At 48.0% G+C, this 22,326-nt stretch overlaps 2 protein-coding genes and 1 long non-coding RNA gene across 3 annotated transcripts in view; 2 read left to right on the forward strand and 1 right to left on the reverse strand.

Moving 5' to 3' along the window:
* LOC140681387 (U2 small nuclear ribonucleoprotein B''-like) overlaps positions 1-22,326 on the reverse strand; it is a 399,750-nt gene that overhangs the window by 148,271 nt on the left and 229,153 nt on the right. The window lies entirely within an intron of this gene.
* Positions 2,670-6,509, forward strand: LOC140681353 (serine/threonine-protein kinase pim-1-like). The gene is made up of 4 exons (XM_072921002.1): positions 2,670-2,727; positions 5,283-5,706; positions 5,901-6,082; positions 6,370-6,509. The coding sequence occupies exons 1-4, from the start codon at positions 2,670-2,672 to the stop codon at positions 6,507-6,509; spliced, it is 804 nt and encodes a 267-aa protein (XP_072777103.1).
* On the forward strand, positions 13,347-14,437 carry LOC140681421 (uncharacterized). The gene is made up of 2 exons (XR_012052598.1): positions 13,347-13,533; positions 14,049-14,437. It is a non-coding gene; the product is annotated as an uncharacterized lncRNA (long non-coding RNA).

A 22,326-nucleotide genomic window follows, 5' to 3' on the forward strand; every position in this document is an offset into this window, starting at 1 on the left:
CACCTTTGTTTTAGCAATTGAGAGCGAGTGAGCACATCCTTCTCCGAAATGAACTGCTGCCCTCTGGGCCTTCTTTTTGGCAGCTGAGAAGGACAAAGACTGTCCCAAATGTATTTTGCAGGCTGGCACCAGTCTGTGCTTCTTTTGCCTTTTCAGCACAGCTGTACCCAAAGCTCTGGCCACAGCTGCCCACACCAGAGGAGAAAGCCCCTCGGGTGCAGCAGAGTCTGCGGGGGCTGTTGGCATTTACCTCTCCTCCTGTGGCTTTGTTGAGTGCTCTAACCACATGTCCAAAAGTCCTAGAAACAAAACAGAAGCAGAGAAAGGAGAAGCTGTTTATTTCTTAGAGTGAAAGCCAGCCCACACAGGAGATCTCTGCTGTAAATGCCTAAAACTTGCAGGATGCAGGAGGGCTCTGTCAGAAGGCAGATGATCCTTTTTCCTCTCAAGTGCATGGGCAGTGCCTGGGCCGGTTGCTGAAGTGTTGGGGTTTACTGCCTCAGCTCCTAAAGGGAATTTATTCTTTCATCTTGGGTTTCAGTTTCTAAACTGTGTGGTTCCTATCCTGACCATGCAATATTTCCTTCCACAAACCATGGGAAAGAAATGTTCCTGAGAACTGTTATTTCACAGCTTTGATAGGGGGTAGGTTGCTCTTTCAGGCAAGCAAGGTTCTTCTTTTTTCATTAGTGTGGCAGTGTGATTTTGAGACATACAAAAATGCTAAAGAAGTTAACACAGAGCTGTCCCACACTTGAGAGACAAAGAGATCTTCCAGGTCCTGTTCCTTGATGCAGGCAAGACCTCAGCAGCATGGAGATGTCTCTGACAATGCTTTCTGAGCACACACACAAATTCTGAGCAGCACTGAAGCGATGGGACAATCTATCCCCAGTATCTGAACACGTTTGCAGCTGGCCTGACTTCACACTGGATAGATCTTCCAGTGAAACACCTGATATACCAGCAAAACACCTGGCCCATGGTTGTGTAGAAGTAACTGTGGCTGGACTCACCCCTTGCCAATATCTTCCAGTTCAGTGTATTTCATCATGGGATTTTCCATGTTCACCATTTTCCTCCCGTTGTCCAGGCTAAAGCTCCCTCAGCACCCCCTACTTGGCCTTGTGCTCCACAGCCTTCCCCAGCTCCCGTGTCCTTCTCTGCACAGGCTCCAGCCCCTCGAGGACTTTCTGCTTCAGAGGGGCCCACAAGGGGACACAGCACTCCCAGCCATGGCAGCAGCGCTGCCCAGCCCAGGGGGACGGTCACTGCCCTGCTCCTGCTGCCCCACTGCTGCTGACACAGGCCAGGGCATCCTTGGCCTTCTTGGCCACCTGGCCACACACTGGCCAACCTTCAGCTGCTCTTGACCGGCATCCCTGCGTCCTTTTGGCCCACGCAGCTCCCCCACCACAAAGTTGCCCGCTTGACTTCAAATAGAGCATCCCCAGTTCCAAGATGTCCTTCCTCTTCTCAGCAACACAAGACAGCAGTCAAGGACTTGCAGCTTCCCCCCCAGCCTAGGCACTAATGCCATTCCCAAAGCTGCAGGCTGTGTGCAGCTGTCCCTGCAGGATGGCCCCAGGGCAGAGCCCAGCCGGGCTCCCCCTGCAGCCCCTGAAGCTTGGGGCAGGCAGTGGTCCCAGAGCTGAGGTTCACGGGGAGCACCCGCAGCTGTGCCTCGCACTCTGTTGCCGTGTCACCGTGCAGGCTGGCTTGTACGGGGTGAATGTACCAGCCCTGGTTTGACTGACAGGGGCCTGGCCCATCACAGCTCTCCCAAGGCTGCAGGCATTCCCCAGGCCAGAATCTGAAGGGGCACAGAGATCAGACCAGTGAAATCATCCAGACTGGGTTTTTCAAAGGCCCTTTAGAAGGAAGGGCTTGAGAATAAACGTGCTCTGTTTGCCACAGGAACATCGGGGTGAGTGGTCTCTTTGGCTCCAACCCACTTTCCTCCCCGAGCCAACGTTACCCACTCCCTCACACGTCCCCCCCGTGCCTTCCCACTGCCTTGTCCTGTCAGGGCTTCCGCAGCCCCTCATCCCTTCGTGGCCCCGTCCCCTCAGGCTCTCCCCAGCCCGGCCAACCTGCCCGGCAGCAGCGCCGCAGCCCCACAGGAGCTCCAGAGGAGCCCATCCAGAGGCACCTGGGAGCCCTCAGCAATCCAGGCAGCAACACACGGGCAGGAGGACACGGATGGCGCTTCCTGCCTGGGACAGGGCTTGTGGCCATCTCCAGGCACCGCTCTCACAGAGATCCCCACAGCTCCAGCCCCTGCCCATCTGCTCTGTCAGCAGCACAAAGGCTTTGGCAGAACCACCAAAGGCCAAGGGGCTTCTGGCCATTTTCCCTGCAAACCTGCATGCCTGGGCAGCTTGCTGAGCCCAGGATCCCTTTTGTCCCTCTTCCCCTAGACCCTGCAGAGCCTGGGCAGCAAAAGAAAGATCCTGGGAGTCTGTCTATTAAAACACATCCTATATTTATATGCTAAAGAAAAACAAAAAAAAGGAAAGAACAATCTTGAAGAAATTAAACATTCCTGCTGGCTCGGGTGGCCCCAGCAGACAGAGCCTCTGGGATCAGATCTCTGCAGAGCTCCAGCAGCGCAGCCAGCCGAGCCCCGACAGACGAGGCCGTCTCCTCCATGCCCTGCGGAGCCGATCATGCAGGTTGTCAAAGATGGAGTATGGAGCTCTCTCTGCTTCCTGGAGGACGTACAATGTTTGAACTGCCAGGCTTCCGACAGGGACACTGATGTCATTGGCCATGCCTTCAAGGGCTGAAAGAGAGAGGAACAGAGCCATGGTCAGTTCCCAGAGCTGAGGGGACCCGAGGGGACTCTGTGCCAGGGCCATCCCAGCCGGCTCTGGCCATGGCCAGCAGGGAGCAGGGACCAGCTGGATCAGCCCGAAGCGTCTGGCTAGGAATCCCCCAGGTGCCCTGAAACCTCTGTGTGCTCTGCCCACGCCGGCCCTGGTCCGCACAGGGAGCAGAGCCCTCCGCAGCCGGGGCATGTCACAAAGGGCCCTTGGATACCCTGTCCAAGCTTGTGGCTTGTGGCTTGAGCTTGTGGCGCAGATAGAAATAGTATTAAGGTGTGACAGGGACCACTGGGCTGTCTGGGTGTGAATTAGTATACGTTTATAGTCTAAGGCTCAAGCCACTTTAAGGAAAAGGTAAACATTGTTAGCCTTGCAATCAGAGTGCCTTTGTTTCTGTAAACTATGTAGAAGCTTATATAAACTACCATCTTATCTCGAATAAACTGAGAACATTTGATTAACCACATTGGTTCAGATCTGCGTTTGTCTTGTCCAGTTTCCCGTTTTCCTGAGATTCTCTGGCTTTTGGTGTGCACTGGGGGCTGTGCTCCGTCCTACAGGGGCTGTTGGTAGCAGCACCTGGAGCAGCTGGTGGCAACACTTGGTGCGTGTCAGATGTTGTTGCTCCTTCCCAGAATGATTTTTTCATGGAAGGGATTAGCAGCAGCACAGAAACACCAACAGCTACTCAACTTCACAGGACAAAGAGAATCTACCGAAACACTGTCATGTTTCCTTGTGATTTTGGTGACAGAGACAGGGAATGGGGACAGGGAAGGGGAATGGGGACAGGGAAGGGGAATGGGGACAGGGAATAGGACTGGGAATGGGGACAGGGACAGGGAATACTGAATAGGGATCAAGAATGGGGTCCGGATTGGTGTGGGAGCAGGACGGGAACGGGACAGGGGGGACATGGGAACAGGCAGGGGCAAGGAGAGTATGGAAGGGGAGTAAGGAATGGGGCAGCCACTGCAGGGAGATGAGACATTGGGATGGGGGCACATGGGGACAGTTCCAGGGCAGGGGGTCCTTGACCAGCTGCCCAGAACCTCCACCAGGGTCTCCCAGTGCAACTGGAGCCGCTCAGCCTGGGGTGCCCAAAGCCCTGAGCAACTCCCAGGTCCCTCCCAGGAACCCTCAAGTCCCTCAAACCCAGCATCCCCCACATCCCCTACAACATCCCCCCCATGTCCCCATCTCTGTCTTAGCTCAACATGTTTATTGGCAGTGTCACAGCGGGGCAGCTCTCAGTGTCCCCAGCAGGTCACAGTGTCCAGTGCAGCCCGTGCCAGCGGTCACTGCGCACACGGGGCAGGCTGGGCTGGACAGGGGACGGGGCAGAAACGCTGCCCCGGGACTGGGGTCTCCCCCTGCCTCTGGGGCACCTTGGGCAGGGCACGGGGCTGCTGCTGGGCCAGGGGGACAGGCCGTGCCCCCTGTCCCTGCTGCTGGGCCAGGGGGACAGGCTGTGCCCCCTGTCCCCTGCTGCTGGGCCAGGGGGACAGGCTGTGCCCCCTGACAGCTGCCCAGGCCCCTCTGATGCCTGTCCCACGTTCCTGTGGCTCCTGTCCCCACCACTCCCCACCACCTTCACTCCCCCCTTCAAAGCCCCACTCAACCCCCTCACAGTGACCTCTGGAAAGAAAGAATGAATGAAGGATAGGAAGTGTTGTCTGTTCACCCTGGCTGGATGTCAGGCACCCACCAAAGCTGCTCTCTCACTCCCCTCCAGAGATGGACAGGAGAGAGAAAACAGAATGAAGGCTTCATGGGTTGAGTTAAGGACTGGGACAGATCACTCAGCAAATGCCATCATGGGCAAAACATTTTCAAAATTGGAGATATTAATGGAATTTATTGCTATCTGGATCAGGGCAGGATAGTGAGAAGTAAAACAAAGCTTTAAAAACACCTTCTGCCCTTCCCTCCCTCCTTCCCAGCTCTACCTCCCCCCGCAGTGGGTGCAGGGAGACAGGGAATGGGGGCTCTGGTCAGTTCATCCCCTGTTGTTTCTCCTGCTGCTCAGGGAGAGGAGTCGTTCCCTGCTGTGCCAGGGGTCCCTCCTGGAGACACTTCTCCATGAACTTCTCCACAGTGAGTTCATCCCACGGACAGCAGTTCTCCACAAACTGCTGCAGCGTGGCTCGCTCCTCCATGGGCTCACAGGTCCTGGCAGGGCCCTGCTCCAGCGTGGGCTCCTCTCCAGGGGTTTGCAGGTCCCTGCCAGCTCCCTGCTCCAGCACAGGTTTCTCACGGGGTCGCAGCCTCCGCTCAGGCATCCCCCTGCTCCGGCACGGGCTCCTGCAGGCGCTGCAGGTGCATCTCTGCCCTCCGTGCCCTCCATGGGCTGCAGGGCCCAGCTGCCTCACCAGGGACTGCCCAGGGAATCTCAGGGCAATCAGCTCCAGCAGCTGGAGCAGCTCCTGCCCCTCCTGCGCTGGGGCCGGGCAGGGGTGCCCGAGGCGCGGCGCAGCATCGGCCCCGCTGAGGGCATCGCGGTTCCCCCGCAGCACAGCGGCGCCCCTGTGCCCCTGGAGCTGGCGCTGCTGTGGATGGTGTCGTGCCCTGGCTTCCACAGCATCGTGCGGCTCCTGGGCTGGTTCGAGCTGCCCGACGGCTTCGCGCTGGTCACGGAGCGTCCGCAGCGCTGCCAGGACCTCTGGTACTCGCTGGCCGAGCGGGGGTTCCTGACGGAGCCCGTGGCGCGGGGGCTGTTCCGCCAGGGGCTGGAGGCCGTGCGGCGCTGCTCCAGCCGCGGCGTCCTGCACCGCGACATCAGGGCCCAGAACGTCCTCGTCAACCTGGCCACGGGCGAGGCGAAGCTCATTGACTTCGGGTGCGGCACGATCCTCCAGGACACATTCTACACACGGATGTCAGGTGAGCCCAGTGCTGGGGCCCAGCCAGGCAGCAGAGGTTCCCCCTTTGCTGGCAGAGGGGGATGAGGGAGGGGGAAATCTTCTTCAGCCGGCTGCAGCCAAGTTACTTTTCAGCAGGGCAGGGCTGGCTGTTGCGGAACGGGAGCTGGCTGGGAGGGAGGAAGGGAGGGAGCAGCATCAGCCTGATGAGCTGTGCCTGTGTCCCATACAGCCCACTGGAGTGGATCCTCTTTGGCTGCTACCATGGCCGGCCAGCCACCATCTGGTCCCTGGGTATCCTGCTCTATGACATGGTCTGTGGGCACCTTCCTTTCCACACAAACGAGGACATCGTCCGGAGCCAGCTCTTCTTCCCTCCCCGGGTGTCTCAAGGTGGGGATGTGCCTTCAAGGCTTGGGAGGAAGAATGGGGCTGGGAGGGGTCAGCTGGCACATAAGCGCCCTGCTCCTGCAGCTAGTGAGGAGGTTGATCTCCTGGGCTTAGCTGGAGGAGGTGGCACGTGTGCCTCTGTGCTGCTCTCATCCGGAAGGGAGGATCGACGGAAAGCTTTTGGCTGCAGCTCTGAGCACTTCTAGTGTGGCCTGGGCACCGAGGAATGTGGGAGAGCGTGGACAGGAGCCTTGTCCCGCTGAGCAGCCGTGTCTGGTTTGTCACTGCAGAGTGCCAGTGCCTCATCAGGTGGTGTTTATCCATGGACCCCACAGACAGGCCCTCACTGGAAGACCTTTTTGAGCATTCTTGGCTGCAGGAGCCCTGCCTGGCCCAGGAGACAGCAGAGATCCATCGCTCCACTCAGTAGGATCCAGGAGCCCAGCAAGTACCAGCTGCACGCATCTTGTGGCACTCCAAGAAAACCCCGGAGCGTTTCCCTGTGGCCACAGCACAGAGGAGAGAGCGCAGCCGGGGAGATGCTTCTGCTGGTCCCAGCGAGCTTTGGAGGGAGCGGCTCAGTGCTCCCTGTCCTGTTGGAGAAGCGGTGGCAGTGCGGTGAAGGTGCCATAGACTGGAACAGGGGAAACATCCCCCTGCAGCTCAATGGCATCATGATATCCCCGCAAGCCGAGGCAAAGCTGGCATGTTCTTCTGGAGCACCACGTGCAGCTGGGAACACCATCCTGGAGCTGGCCGCTGGCGGGGCAAAGCCTTTTGGCTTTGGCTGCAGCCCCTTCCTGGAGGACACACTCTGAGCCCCGATGAAATCAAGATGAGTCCCCAGCCGGCGCAGGGGCAGGGGATGCTCGTGCTTCCAGGCATGGCAGGGCTCGGCCTGGCCGTGCTCGTGCTTCCAGGCGTGGCGGGGCTCGGCCTGGCCGTGCTCGTGCTTCCAGGCATGGCGGGGCTCAGCCAGGCCGTGCTCGTGCTTCCAGGCATGGCGGGGCTCGGCCTGGCCACGCGTCGCAGGTTCCCCGCTCAGCGGCGCTGGGGAATATTAATTTTTCCTCCTGGCCGCCAAGCTGGTTTTGTTGGGACAGGGGACGGATGTTGTAGAAGGGGAGCCAGCTCCTGGCCTTGCTGACAGCTTCTGCCAGCCAGCCCGGCAGGGGCTGGGGCGGGGGCAGCCAGCCTGACAAAAGCATTTATCCATGTGGGTGGGGGCAGCAGAGGGGGACGGGTTTGGAAGCCGTGCCCCAGCTGGTCTGCAGGCCCCTGAGGAAGGGGTGCGTTTATGGGCGGGAATGGTGGGGTTTTTCCCCACCCGTGGACAGGTTTAATTCCTGCATGGAGTGGTCAGACCCTCCTCAGGCCCATGAAACACTGACAGGCTTTGGCGCTTTTTCTTGTTTCCAGGTCTTGTTTTGAATTGACTTTCATGCAATTGTTCCTTGTTTTCCCAGGAAGATTACACCTGGTGCCCGGACTGGATGGGGAAGCGCCTGCACCGTCCATGGAGCGTGTCCAGTGCCAGCGCTACCCTAGGGGTCACGGTCTGTGGGGCATCCCCCTCAAGAAGGACGAAGACCTCGTGCGGGATCGGCTCCTCTCCTGGCAGCAGGTCTGCAGAGGTGGGTACCCGGCTCCACAGCTCGGCTGGCAGAAGGGCTTCGGGCGAAGGTCAGCAGGCACACGGGCATCCCGCCCTTGCAGCTGCTGAGGAGGCTGCTGTGCTGTGCTTAAGCGGAGGAGATGGAATGTGGCCTGCCATGCTGCCCTTCTCTAGAAACGGAGAATGGGTCAGGAGGTTTGGGCTCTGAGCACAGCCAGCAGCCTGGCCCGGGCACAGGCCATGGTGGGACAGGGGCACAGGAGCCTTCTGTGACTGACCGTGGCTCTCTGGTTTCTCTCCGCAGGCTGCCAGCTCCTCATGCCATGGAAACGGCCCCGCTCGGCCTGCCAGTCTGGGAGGGCTGGAGGGTGGTGGGTGCTCATTTGCTGTCAAAAATAAATTGTGTTTTTTGTCATTGTCATCATCAGAGCATTTCTTTCATCCTTTTCTAAGCTTTTGGCCTCACTTCCTCCAGGGTAATCTTTTTGTGTCCTTCCTCAGCCACTTGATGGCATTTGGCAGGGGGGGTTAAGCAATGTGAAAAGTTCAACAACAGCTCCAGTTGCCAACTGCAGCAGCCCCTTCAGGAGCCCTGAGCTACCAGCGAGGTCCACATGTGCCTTGCAAAGGGGAGTGGTTTGCAGCGATGGGATTGTTGCCCTACTGCAAAAGCTGGGAGGAGATCAGAAGTGGCAAAATGCCATTTTGGCTCAACCCCCACCCAGGTTCTTTATCTTTTCCCTCTGCTCGGTGATAGGTAGACAGGGTTGGACTCCAGCGAGGTTCAAGTTCTTGGTGCTCCCTGGCATCAAAGGGATCAAGTAAACTCTTGTATGCAGTGACTGCAATAGAGCTACTGAAGGAAATAAGGGAATGTCGTGAGATGGGGAATCCCTCTTGTCTCCTTTGTCTCCCCAGGAGCCCCTTGGAAAGGGAAATGCCCACACGAGTTTATCTGACTCCTTCCCAGCCAGCCTTTCCCTCACTCCCGGGTCTCATTTGCTCCGCAGGATTCACCAGCTCGCTCAGCTCCGAGGAGCTCTCAGAGGAGAAAACGCTGCCTGGTGTGGGGCTGCCTGATCCCTGTCTCATCTTGATTCCATTTGCCCCCTCCCTGCCCCATCCAAGAGACCGAAGGATCCCCCACAACCCCACGGTCCTGCAGCAGATCCTGGCACCTTCCCTGCTCCGCTCCTTGGGGGCCCTGGGAGGCTCCAGAGCCCTCCCTGTGTGCGGGACAGCTGCTGCAGCACCGCTGCGCCCGCGTGCCAGCAGCGCCCCAGGAGCAGCTGCGCCAGTTCCGAGTCTGAAGCGGAATCCTCAGCGCACACAGATGACAGCTGGCACTTCAGGGGCTGGCAGGAGAAGCTAAACCCATCTGCTCGCTGCCTTCCCAGCCATGGCCACGCTGATGCAATTGGAAGAGTTGCCCCTGCCCAGGAAGCTCTCAGGTCAAAGAGAGGAGCAAAAGCCACGGGTTTCTGAGGTGTTAGCTGCCACTGCCTCAGGTTTTCCTTCCAATTCCTAAGGGGCTTTGACTATTTTTACCATTTCAACACTTTCTGTGAAGAATGCATATTTTATGATTGGCTTTTCCCAAATGTTACAATGAATATTATATGTGTAATGTTAGAAAGTTATGCTGTATTAATTCTCTTAAGTAGTGTGTTAAATAGAGTTTTAGGTTACAACATAATGTTAAAATTGAAACCCTGCATATAGTATTTTTTTACTAGCTCAAGCAAGAGATGAGATAATCAAGAAACTCTTCACACAGAGATGGCAGTGACTTGTGGCCCATAAAGAGTTACAACCTCCTTATCGGAAAAGACAAACATTCTTCCACCTTCTCTCAGTCTTTATGGAACCACCAGGATTAAAGGACAGAAGTTGACAAAATCCAGAAGAGTTCTTAATTTGCAAGGAATTTATGCATCATGTATGAGATATATGAATATGCAACAGGCTATTGCTATTGCTTTTAAGGTTATTCCTTTGTTCACAAGGCATGCTTTTCATGACCTAGTGTCTGAGAGCATCTGGATGTCCGTAATTCTTTGCTTTTTATTGTCTTGTAATTGTTCCCAAAGGACAGCAGTCTTGGTAGAAGTGGGAATTTGCCTGTGACCTGTTGTAATCTGTTTTCTCCCTGGTGCCCAGAGCTGAAGAGGTCCCTGTACGCGTTGTTCTCACAGTTTGGTCATGTGGTGGACATTGTGGCTTTAAAGACCATGAAGATGAGAGGACAGGCATTTGTTATATTTAAAGAACTTGGATCATCCACCAATGCCTTGAGACAGCTACAAGGCTTTCCATTTTATGGGAAACCAATGGTAAGTTGTTTTTGTAAGATACTTGCCTTTTCTGTTTAAGAAGTTTGGGTTTTGCTGAATTTACATTTCTGCAGAGATCTGAGAAATCACTGTCAAATTTTAACTCCCTTTAAAATGGGACTGAAAACTCCGTTTTAATAGACGCTAGTTCTGATTTTCTCAGATGTCCTCTGTGTAGCTCAAATGAATCTCTCTGTAGGTGTTACCTTGACAGATGTTAAAAAGATGTTAGATAAATGGAGTTCCAATTTCAATGAACTAAAGTTAGTAATTTCCATATTAGGGTTTTTTTAGACTTCTGTACTTGTGTTCAGAAAAAACTGAGAATTGTTTACTTCATAAGTGTGCCTACATTTTATAACAATGTTTTAATATAAAAGGTTTCTGCAAAAAAAAAGGGTGTCAATACACAGTTAATGTGCATGGTGCAAAATGTTCAGTATTATTGACTGCAGAATATACTCTGTTTTAATTTTTTAAATTTTTTTCTTTTGAAAAACGTATTCAGTATGCAAAAACAGACTCTGATATCATCTCTGAAATGCGTGGGACTTTTGCTGATAAGGAAAAAAGAAAGGAAAAGAAGAAAGCCAAAACTCTGGAACAGTCAGCAAATGCACCAAATAAAAAAGTTATCCAGGTAAGCTGCTTCTCTGTTCAGAACAAAAACCAACCAAAAAACCCCAAATAAACAAACACCCCCCCCCCCCAAGAAAAAAAAACACCAAAGAAAACCACAAAAAACCACACACAAAAGCTATTCTAAATAATTTTTTAGGATTTGATGTTGTCTTTTGTTACTTTTCAATTCCCTAAATTGGGGTCTGTTGGCTATCTGGACCTCTTGAGCATTTACTAGAAGTAGAAGGAGAGGGGGCTGGTTATATAGTCCTTGCTGTTCATTCTTTTTTCTCGTTTGTTATTACCACATAAAAGTAAAGATGTAGGGCAAAGGTACAACAAACCCAAGTAGAAACTAGCCTCTTAAGAAAAGGAAAAAAAAAGGAGAGTGTGCTTATCTTTAGTACTGGCTTCAAGTGCCCAACCACCTTTTCTCTTCAGTGTTTTAATTCCATGTTGCCTAACAAGGACAGAAGAATGGTAAACGAGAACAAGACAATTAATTTACCTCAGATATTAGATGTTCCATGTTAGATTAACAGGAGTTAGGTTGGAATTTATCTCCTCTAAGGGTTGGCGTGCATAAAATAACAACATTTAGTAGGTTTTGTGCTGGAGTATAGCAGAAAACATCAAGGCACCTGACTAGATCCTGTCAGTTTATATACTGGACATGATATTCTTTACTATGGAATGTCCCTTTGGCCAGTTCTGGTCAGCTCTCCTGGCTCCCTCCTGGCTCCTGGTGCACCTACTCACTAGCAGAGTGTGGGGAACAGGAAAGTCCTTGATACAAACAAGCACTACTTATCAACAACCAAAACAGTTTTGGTTTGTTATCAGTGTTGCTCTCATACTAAATTCAAAAACACTGTACTAAGAAGAAAATTAATTCTGTCCCAGGTGAAACCAGGATACCTGTCTAGGCCTTCATTTTCAAAACTATTTCCTCCTTATCTATTAACTGAAATTCTGTAACATGGAGAAATACTTGACTCAGCCATTAGATTGATCAGGTAGTACTGATGTTATTTCTTTTGATTGCCTGGTTTTGAAGCTATGCAAAATTCACACAATTTGTTCCCTTTGGGAAGTATCTCATAGGCACCAAATGTTCTTTGGATTGCAGCTCACTAAAACCTTTAACATATGTCTTGAATTATAGAGAAACATGGTGATATGTACCTAATTTATTTCTAATGGAATACCTTTGTAAAACTATTTTGTACTTATTTGCTAGGGAGCAACACAGAATTGAGCCAATGCCCCAGGGACTACCCCACAGAATCAGGTAATGTTTTTTATTACTAAAAGCACTAATGTTTTTAATTATTCTCTATGAATAATAATTTGTTACACATGGAAACTTGAGGATATATTTTACAGCTTTGTTTTTGTCCTATGAAACATTGTCTAACAGCTACATGACAGTAAACAAACAAAACAAATCCCTTTTCTACTGTATCTGGTTGACAGGAAATGAGAATCTGCAGTTTCTCATTACTATACAGAAAACAGCACTATTACCAAATCATACTGGATTCTTAAATTTGGACTGTGCTTAGTATCAGTTGAAGGATTCTTAATTTTTTTTTTCATTGCTAATAAGTTCCCTTTAACTTACTTTATTCTAGCAGCAGATAAAGAAAAGGAAGACAACAGAGGATGCTAAAATAGCTGCCTCAAAGCTTTATCTCAGGAATCTGGGGGTTCTCTGCTCACTTTTTCTTTTTTCTCACAAGTGTCTTATTTTCCAAAGTATTGTGTGGAGATGTAGGAACAACTCCCTACGCTTCATTCATCTTGTCTGCTCAGTGACTTTCTAAAAGATTCATGTTAGAAGTGAAAGTGGTAAAGAGCCAGGATTTGCAGGAGAGCAAGTACCATGGAAGAATATCTTTGCCTGCCCTGCCCCACATCTTTCTGGAGTACTGCCATTGCATACATAATCAACAGGGGAAAAGGTCTTGCTCCCTGGATTTTCAGGCACAATATATGTATGTCAGTTTGCATCAAAGCACAACACTGAGTATTTGGGTATTTCTTTGAACTTCAGAAGTTTATTTTCTAATGGCACTACTTGGAATATTTCCATCAGTAAAAGGAGATTGTTCTGCTGAGACTTTTTATTTGGCACTGCTTTGACAATGTTTAAAGTTGGGGTGTCCAGTTAATTTTTATATTTATAATGTACTTGTTGAGTTGAAGATTCCAGTATCAGCAAATAACTACTCAGCCTTGTCTGTGGTGGGTGGCAACAAATTTGTATTAGCAGGCAAATCTGTTACAAGACTAAAGCTCTAAATCTAAAGTGGTTTCTAATTAAGACATTTTAATTGAGCTCTGTAATAAAACCATGTGGATTTTGTAGGTTTTGATTGATACTCAGTATTTTGGTTGTACTGCAGGTAAACAGGGCTTGGCTTCCCACTGTGGGTCCTTCATGCATTCTACCACTGCCTTACAGGTGTCTTGAATAGCACTGCAGCCACTACTGTGGCACCTGGGTGCAGAGAGTGCTGCAGTGTCAGCTCTTGACTAGTTGAGTTTAAGTGTGACATCTAAGACAGTATGGTATTGTGATTTGTGTGGAAGAACCTCTCCAAATTAATGTATCCATGTAAAAGAATGAAGGGGCTCTGTCTGCATCTTGATAAAAGTGTGGTGAAACCCAGATAAAATGTTATGAGTAACTAAAGAAATGTGAGTCTTGGTTCAAATACTCATGCAGACAGATGTAAAGGAACTGGATGCAAATATGTATAGTCTTTTGAGCTTTGATTTCTGTTGTTGCAGGTGCCTGATAACCCACCAAACTATATCCTTTTCCTTAATAATTTGCCTGAGGAAACAAATGAGATGATGCTGTCCATGTTATTTAATCAGTAAATTTTGAATAGAAATGATTTCTCTTTTAATTCTTCTGTAACCTGTACGTGTTTTCTCAGTTGGCAAGCTCACTTTTTAGAAATAAGGGTTTGTTCTGAAGCTATTTCAATTGTTCGTCTTACTGGCGAGGTTACAGATGTCAGTTCTGATGACTTGGTTCAGAAAGCAAATCTGATCTTTTTCATAGCTGGCTTTGATTGTGAAATTTATCTGCTATCAATTTGCACTGGATTTAAGCTGGTGACTGTAATACTAAAGTCCATAGGACAGCAGGGAGCAGTTCTAAGACTAGTTTGATTGCTTCTGTGTGTGTACAGCTCTGATTAAACTGCTTCCACATAATATTCCTTAATTGAAGCATAGTTCTAAGGATAGAACATGTAAAACCCTTCAATTTAAATCTTTCATTAGCAATAACAATTGTGCTAGTAGATGTTTCTGATAAGGAGCTACTGAAGAGAGATGTATATTGAGCTAAGAAGTATTTTTTGACTCTCACCTTATTTTAAAGGTTTCCTGGATTCAAAGAAGTACGCTTAGTGCCGGGGCGCCATGACATCGCATTCGTGGAGTTTGAAAACGAGAACCAAGCAGGGGCTGCTCGAGACGCTCTCCAGGGATTCAAGATCCCTCCATCTCATGCCATGAAAATCACCTATGCAAAGAAATAACTATATGCTCCTGTAAAGGAGTTCTGTGGATTGGTTTTATTTTTTTTAAAAACATTGCTACTCTGGTCAGTCAGCATGCTTGCTATTCTCTGCAGAAAAAAAAAGACTCAAATAGAATTGCCACAATGACCAGGGCACATGTAAAATTTCCACACATCACCCGGATAACGATCTTTTCTGTTGAAATACTAATTTTTATAAAATAAAATATAATTATGCTGTTTTCGAGCCATTTTTTTTCTCAAGTCTGTCTCATTATTGATTAACCTTGCAGGGCTTTATTCAACTTTTAAAGTGATCCTTATTTCTCAGAAGTGAGTGCTAAAAACAGCTTTCTTTCCAGAGCAAAAGTGTGATCAGGGATGCTGAATGCCCGCATATTCAGAATAAATAGAGCATTCACCCTCATTATCAAGGGAAAGTCCTGAGAGGAAACATAAAAGTTTCAGGTTTTTAGCCAGGCTTTTCCAAAATACATGTCCTAATGCTTCTGGGTTTCTCAGGTTTGATTGACTTTATTTTTTCTTACTTGTTAAAAACTTAATAGGTTTTGTGTGACGTGAAATACCGTATTGTATCTGATTACTCCCTAATGATTTGTTCCATTGCATCTGTCTGCTATTGTCCCTGCAGGTCCTTTTTGTAGACAGGAACAGGGAAATCTCTGCCACTGAGGGTTTTTGGTCCATGGAAGATTGTGCTTGTCAGTGAGCATTTGTGAAAATTAAGGACTGGAGGACTAAGAAGGATGTAATTTCATTTGCTTCTAACCAGGGTCTGACTTAATTTTCATTCTCAGACTTTGCTTGAAGTATGATTAAGACTATGGACAGCTCTAGGAGGGCTTAGAGTGTTTAAAGAATACAGTTGCTGATTAAAATGTTAATACAGAATGGCTTTGGCAGGGGATTCAGCTTTATGAGTTGGGTCTGAGGTTTTCCCCCTGCCTCCAGCTCCTCTGGTGGGATGAAATGTTGCCACAGCCCATATCTGTTAGCCTGGTGTGTTTGTCCAGTTTTCTGCCTCTTCCATAAAAGATGGGGATTGCTGGACCTGCTACACACTCAGCAAGTGCTGCAGCAAAGAAAAGTGACAAAAAGTGTTTATTTGATGACTTTATTTTTGTGTCTCGGATCAATGTGTCCTCTCACAACTGGAATTTCTATGGAGAAGCTTACCAGCAAGAAGCTGTGTCCTGATGATGACTGTGTCTGTAAGTAAATTTGCTTTAACTTTGAGGACAAAATAGTTTTAAAAATAATGCTGGGGGTGAAGGCAAAACTACTTTGCTTGTTTAGCTCTGTCATATATTTTTCTTGTCAATTGGCTATTTAGAATGTCACATGCAGTTTTACCAAAAAATGGGATTCTTAAAGGGACATTTTTCACTTAAGTGAAAAGTGTAGGGAGGGATTCTAACTTTCAGTGCTGAAATTGCTTCTAAAGCTGTTATTTTGGTTACTGGAAAATAGAAAAATGCACAGAACAAATTCTTGAAAACTTTAACTGTTTCAAGATAACCTACTTTTATATGTAGGAATAGTTTTACTACAAGGTCATGTGTATTTATATTTCTGTTAAAGTATGTATGTATTTGAATGCATCTACCTCATTTTTTTGTTGCTTTTTTTTTCCCCAGACACCAATTCCCTTGCCAGAGCAGAAGAGGATTATAATGCTTCAGACTGCAGTTTCATTAATATTAAGAAGGGCCAGTGAATTTCTGTTCATTCAAAACTAATGAATGAAGAAGACTCTGGGGAATTCTGGGCTGCAAGTGTAAGAGTTGATTCTTGTGAATATGAACAAACTAGAAGTAGATTAACACACATTGCTGTCAAGAAATGGTTGCAAATGCTGAGCTCTTGTGGGGCTTAAAGCAGCAACTTAGTTTTAAAAGTGAATGTTTAAACTGGTTGAGAAGGCTTGAAGGGCTTTAATATTTTTCTTTTTTTAATCAAGAGCTATATGGTAATTATGAACTGAACCTTTACAGAATGGCTCAACAGTTTATTTCTGTGGCTGTTTATGAAAACAGTGGAGGATAAATCTTTTATCACAGGGGCCTTTAAAGTCTTAAATTTAAGGGAAGCAAATATAAAAACTGGCTGTGTTTACAAAAAAATTCCAGATAAACTATAAGCAGTATTCATTTACTCAAAAAATGTATGCCTAGATCAGAACTTCTGTCAATGGTTTGTTTCATGTGCCAGCTGATTGGAGCCTAGGAGATGTAAACCACATTAAGAACACTACTGGTAACTCCTTTTGGCTAAGTGATAAACCAGCTCAAAGCAGATGAGGATTGTTCTAAGGTATCTCATTATACACCTCCTTGCTTGAAAGTTTATGGAGAACAGTATGAAGACTATATGGGGACAGTTGGTTATGTTCCTAGCAGTTCAGTGTCAGAACAACATGTCTATCAAGAGGCAAGTCAGCCTGTCCCTACAAGGGTGAGGAATTTACAAAGGCCCAGCTGGCTACATAATTATATATGGATATTCTCAGTTCATTCAGAGAGAAAGGAGAGGTTTCTGCCAGACTAGGGCCTGGGAAAGAGTTTCAAAGGAATGTAAATAATTCTCTGTCTCTCTTGTTGTTCACATGGTTTATAGATATGTTCTGCCACCGTGTGCCATTCAGCACGCACCAATGGTTGAGATGTTTTTACTTGAAGACCAATGAAATTGGTCTGCAGGATGTTCTCTATAAAAAGAGCGATGTATTTGAAATACAGTTGTTGAGTTCAGTTCTTTCAGCCTTCTGACTTGGAGTTTCTCTGTTCCCATCCTGCCTCAACAGCGACAATTATACTTGGCTATGTAATACTAACTTGCTGTAAAATTAAATCATTATTTTGGCAGTTGATTGTAGCATATCACAGGTGCTTAGGAATCCAATCTTTGGGCCTTTATAGAGGCAAATAACCTCAATAAAACTCCTAGCATAACCTCTGATATAGCAGACATTGTAAATGTTGCAATGACCTTTAAGGTCATGTAAGTTTTGCCCAAAGCTTTCTTTTTTAGATATTAGAGCCTGGATATTGTGCTGTAAACTTTGGTGTACTAGTGCACCTTCCTTTAGTTGTGTCTGTAGATAGACACTGTCATACAGAACTTGTGATTACTGTAAGACCATGCTTGCTTTCTCATTACAAAGCTAATGGTGTGTCAAAAAACTGAGTTACAAGGCTTTTGGAAACACATGATTCTGTGAATAAGTAGGCTGCATTTCTGAAAGAATGGTTGTCCCTGCACAATAGTGCATTTCACTCCAAAAAATAATATTTCCCCTAAATATCTGAAATACTTCACAGATGAGTGGAAGAGGAAGGTCCTTTCTCAGAGGCCAGCATGGTTTGGCTTACAACTAACAACTTTCTGTGCTTGAAACCAAATGGAATGTTAGATTTAAAGTACTTGCCTTCATCCATCCTCAATATTTTTAGTTATATGCTGTTTTGCAGCATATGACAAAATACAGTTAGCTTTTCCATCTTGAGATTATATCTGGAGTCTTCCATCCTAGGTCCAGATAATTAGATGGGTTTCATTAACCCAGAGGAAATAAGTGAAAGGAAGACTTCTGTGTCATGTTAATCCTTTTGTGTCCTTTCTCAGCCACAGATAGCACTTGGCAGGGGGGTTAAAGCAATGTGAAAGATGCAGCACCAGCTCCAGTTGCAGGCCCATGGACATGAATGAACGCCAGCCCTTTCCCATGGGAAACAACACTCACCCCCCAGTTTCCTGATGTCAGTTTGTAAGAGGCATTTGGCACTGCCAGGGCAGCCTGAGTTGTAGGTGGTGGCAGGTTGGGTCTGGGAGACATCCTGCACCATTTGGAATTTGAGGAGTGCACTTGGCTCCTTGACTCCTCATTGTGTCACCACACGCAGGAGCCCAGAGCTCCTGCAGAAACCATCACAGCGCTCAGTGGGAGCAGACTTGTGTCCAGTCCTCACACAGAGCTGTGGTGTCCAGCATCCGCCTCATTGGAACGAGGAACTGTTCCAGCCTTTTAGAAGGACCAAAAGAGGTTTGGCCTTCAGATGAGCTCCTTCCCAGCTCTTGATTTGCTGCCCTGGGTAAGCTGCTGCTTGTGGCAACACTTGTTTTACAGCTGACAGCCCTCTCTGCTGGCCAGCAGCCATTGCAGGAGCTTCTGCTAGTGACATTGAATCTTTCAGATAATCCTAAGGAAAGCTCAGGGCAAAACCTGTCAAAAGAACATTGCCAGGGTGATGCTTTTAACATTAAATCTTTCCTCCGTGCTCCATGCCATGCACAGTAAATATTTGAGGAAGCAAATTTGCTGCTCTAGAAATTCTTCAAAACAGTAATTAAACCACAACAGAACACAATTTTTGGATGTGACAGGATTCTCATTTTAATTCATTGTGCAGAAAACTTCAGAAGCACTGCTTGTGAGCTGGGTGTCTAACCTAAGTGACCTTGCCACCAAGAATTTAGAAAAGTGGGGAGAAATGGAATCACTACCACAAGGATCTGCATTGTGATTCTCCCACAGGCCTGAGGACATGACCCACTTCCACTGGGCCGTGGCTTTTTACCCTACATCCAAACTTCATGTTTCAGATTGTGGTGGTGAATCCCCCCGGCCTTGTCAGGCCACACAGTGATTTGAGAAAGGCTTGTCAGGCCTCGGCCTTGCTGAACAGCCCCTGGACCCAGCTCCTCTGGAGCTTTTCAGAAACATTGAGTGCTCCAGGAACTTGTGCTGTCTAACGAGATCCTGGGCTGTTCTGTGAACAGCCTTGGAAACCACTTTTCTGGCCTCAGTGGCACGACATCCTTCTTCTCCCACTTTCAAAGGCAGGCTGCTGACCCAAAGTGCAGCCATGGTGAAGCATTTTATTTTATAATCAGCGCTCCAAAAGGAGGCCCTTGGAGCTCTCCTGGAGCACAGCGGCTGCCAGCAGCAGCCTCCCTCTGTGTGGGGCCTCTCAGAGCCAGCGAGCTCGCAGGTTTGCTGCTCTGGCAGGATCACCCATCAACACACACACACACACACACACACACACACACACACACACACACACACACACACACACACGTATAGTTCTCAGTACATTTCTTGTTTGATTGACTGTATTTTGTTACTTTTTTTCCTTGTTGTGCCTTAATCGACTAGTAAGTAATAGTGTGAGTGCTGCCATTGAATTTTGTTGAGCTGTTGCTCAATATTCAATCTGGCTTTTACTGAACCTTGCCAAAGAATTTTTAAGCAATCTCGGACACTTGTTTGTAACAAGCCTTGGGAGCATGAGGTGCAGGATTGACACTGGAAAGCAGGAGAGTCATTCCAAAGTGACGAGTGTAACTGTTCATTTTATTACTTTTCTATTTATTTCACTCTAATAAGACAAGCCAAGCTTTTATTGGAGGCAGAATGTGTGTGGGATGTACTACAGTATTATCCTATAACTGTGGTCTGAATGGCACCCAGGCTGGAGTGTAAAAAGATTTGAGGAACCCTTGTCACTTGTTATTGGACTCACAGTCCAATCATCCTTCTGCAAACAGGTTGCAAACAACACAGTTGTACTGCTGTCCTGGGTAAATATACATACAGATGATTTTTCCAAAGCAGTGCATCTTTTCTCATGTCCTCTTCATACCTATGAAATTGTGATTAAAAACACCCGTGAGCCAGATCTGTGTGACGTTGCAAAGGAGCAAAGCTTTGGGATTTGGGCACACTCCTCTTGATTTCTTTGCTCAGGCCTTTTTGTGAGCACAGAATACATCTACATGGAAAACTTTTGACTAGACAGGATCTTGTGGGTCCATTGTCCCCCAGACATGTCAATGGGTGGCTGAGTTGTAATGTCAAATGACAAAGAGCAGCACAAATGACACAAAGAAAACGTGTCAAAAGAGGAAGAGGAGAGGCCCAGTGATGAAAAGATGTGGTGAGACACTGGCACATCGAGTGAGCTGCACTCCCATAACCTCTAGGCTAGATAGGTCTGGGTCTCACATTCTCCGCTTGGCTTATTTAAAGTTTATTTATTTATTTACCTTTTTTAAAATCATAAGAATAAAATATATACACTTAAAAATATCAAAATTTCAAGATACAATCCAAATATATTTAATCAAAACTACATCTAAATATCAGAACATATGTATATCTATATCTATGAAGACTAATGCATAAATCCTATTCTTCAACTACTCTTCAGGCAGGCGGCAGCTTCTTCCTGAGCTTGGAGGGATGAGAGCTCTTCTGGATGGGAAACAAGGACTTTGCGGGTAAGAGACAATCAGGAGTGTCCAGAAAAAACCTCTTGGTAAGAGGATAGCCAGTCAGGTCTGCAAAGTGAAGACACAAAGTTTTAACCGATGCCACAATGCAAACCTAAAGCAGCTTGAGCTCTAGATTTCATGGGACACATTTCCTGCCAACTTCTAAACAGCTGCACATGGAAGCGTGTTCCTGCCGGCAGACACTTGAGGCAGGCCAAGGGAAAACCCTGACCCGCTTGCACGGGGCTGCCACAGGAACAGCCTGGCCTCTGGGCTGCCCTGGGACAGCAGGAGCCCAGAGCCCTGTGCTTTCCATGCTCAGCTGCACATGCACCCTCCTGCTCCTCTCCCTGCCCCACGGCTGAGCAGCCCTACAGCTCCAGGGGCTCTGGCAGAGCACAGCTCATTGCAGGGGCACATGGGGGCACAGCTGTTCCCTGGCAATGTGCACAGGCTCTCTGGGCTGCCACAGGACCCTTTCTCCCTCCAGAGAGCGGCCCAGCTCCCCCCTCACCTCTGTGTGAGGCTGATCCATGCTCAGCCTTCACCTTGTCTTCAGTCTGGAGTTTCTTCAGGCCCCCCATGTCATGACTAGGAAGGGCGATGGAGAGAGCGGGGGCCGATGCACACCCTTCCGTAGTGTTTTGTCATTTTTGGCACAGCTAAGAAGTCAAATCCGGAGGTGTCCAACTCAGCACTTGGTCATCTTCCTGGAGAACATCCTGCCTTCACCAGTACAAAATGTTGGAGAGGTTCTCCCGCATGTGTGGAGGCTTGCTGGCTGCACATTTCTTCAGCTTGTTGCCCATCGCCTCGTAGAGGGCCAGGGCAAGCTTGGTGGCCACCGTGTGGACGTTGGCACTGCGGACAGGCAGCGCTTTGTTGTCCAGGAAGGACCAGAGCACGGGCAGGGCATAGCGCTGGACGACTTCAGGGCTCCTGGCATAAACCCACTCCACGAGCTCTGCCGGGAGAGAGGCACAGCTTCTTACCCACCAAGCTCCATGCAAACAAGGATCTACCTCTGCTTTTGCTTCTTGGAAGCCTCTCTGGCTAAGATCAGCAAAATAGCACATGGAGCCCCATGATCCAGAAATGGGCAAAGCAGCTGATCATCCTTGAAACAGAACCACCAACCCCTCAGGACTAATTTCTCCAACCAGAGCCTTGTACCTATGGCAGACTTTGTACCTTTACTAAATTATTTCACAATCTGTTTCTGCATGAACAATGACTGAAATGTCAAATTGCATTTTATTCCCATTAAGGAGTTGTCTAAACCCACACTGAAGATTTGGAAATGCACCCTAGAGAGGCAATTGAAAGATTTCTAGTAAAAGGGGTGACTCCATGTCTGTGACTTTGATTTCAAGTGCCAAAAGTCTAATCTGACTCTTCCCTTTGCTCAGTGGCACACAGCAAAGGGCAGTATTAGAGCACACTTCAAAGCTCCAGCCCACCAGAGATGGCTGCTGCTCAACAGCTGGATTAGAAACATCAGTGACTAGCTGGTGTCTTTGGCAGAATGTTTTTGTAGCTCCCAACACAGAGCTGTTTCAAACTTCAGCGTGTCTTAATTACCCAGACCCCATTGCCGTGGCATTTGGGCATCTCCACATTTTAATGGCATTTCCTCTCCCAATGTTAATGGCATTTTTTCTTATAATGTCCACTGAAATACGGGCATAGAGAGAGAAAAATGCTACACAGCAGATTGAAATGTAACCAAAACACAAGTATTTTTCTCACATTGTTTCTGAAATCTCTCTGCTCATTTTCTGAACTGAACTATATCAAACACAGACAAAAATTTACTACCAGCAGTATATTTGGAGGCCAT

This window comes from Taeniopygia guttata, chromosome 35 (genome assembly GCF_048771995.1).
Source record: "Taeniopygia guttata chromosome 35, bTaeGut7.mat, whole genome shotgun sequence".
In the NCBI taxonomy this organism is placed as follows: Eukaryota; Metazoa; Chordata; class Aves; order Passeriformes; family Estrildidae; genus Taeniopygia; species Taeniopygia guttata.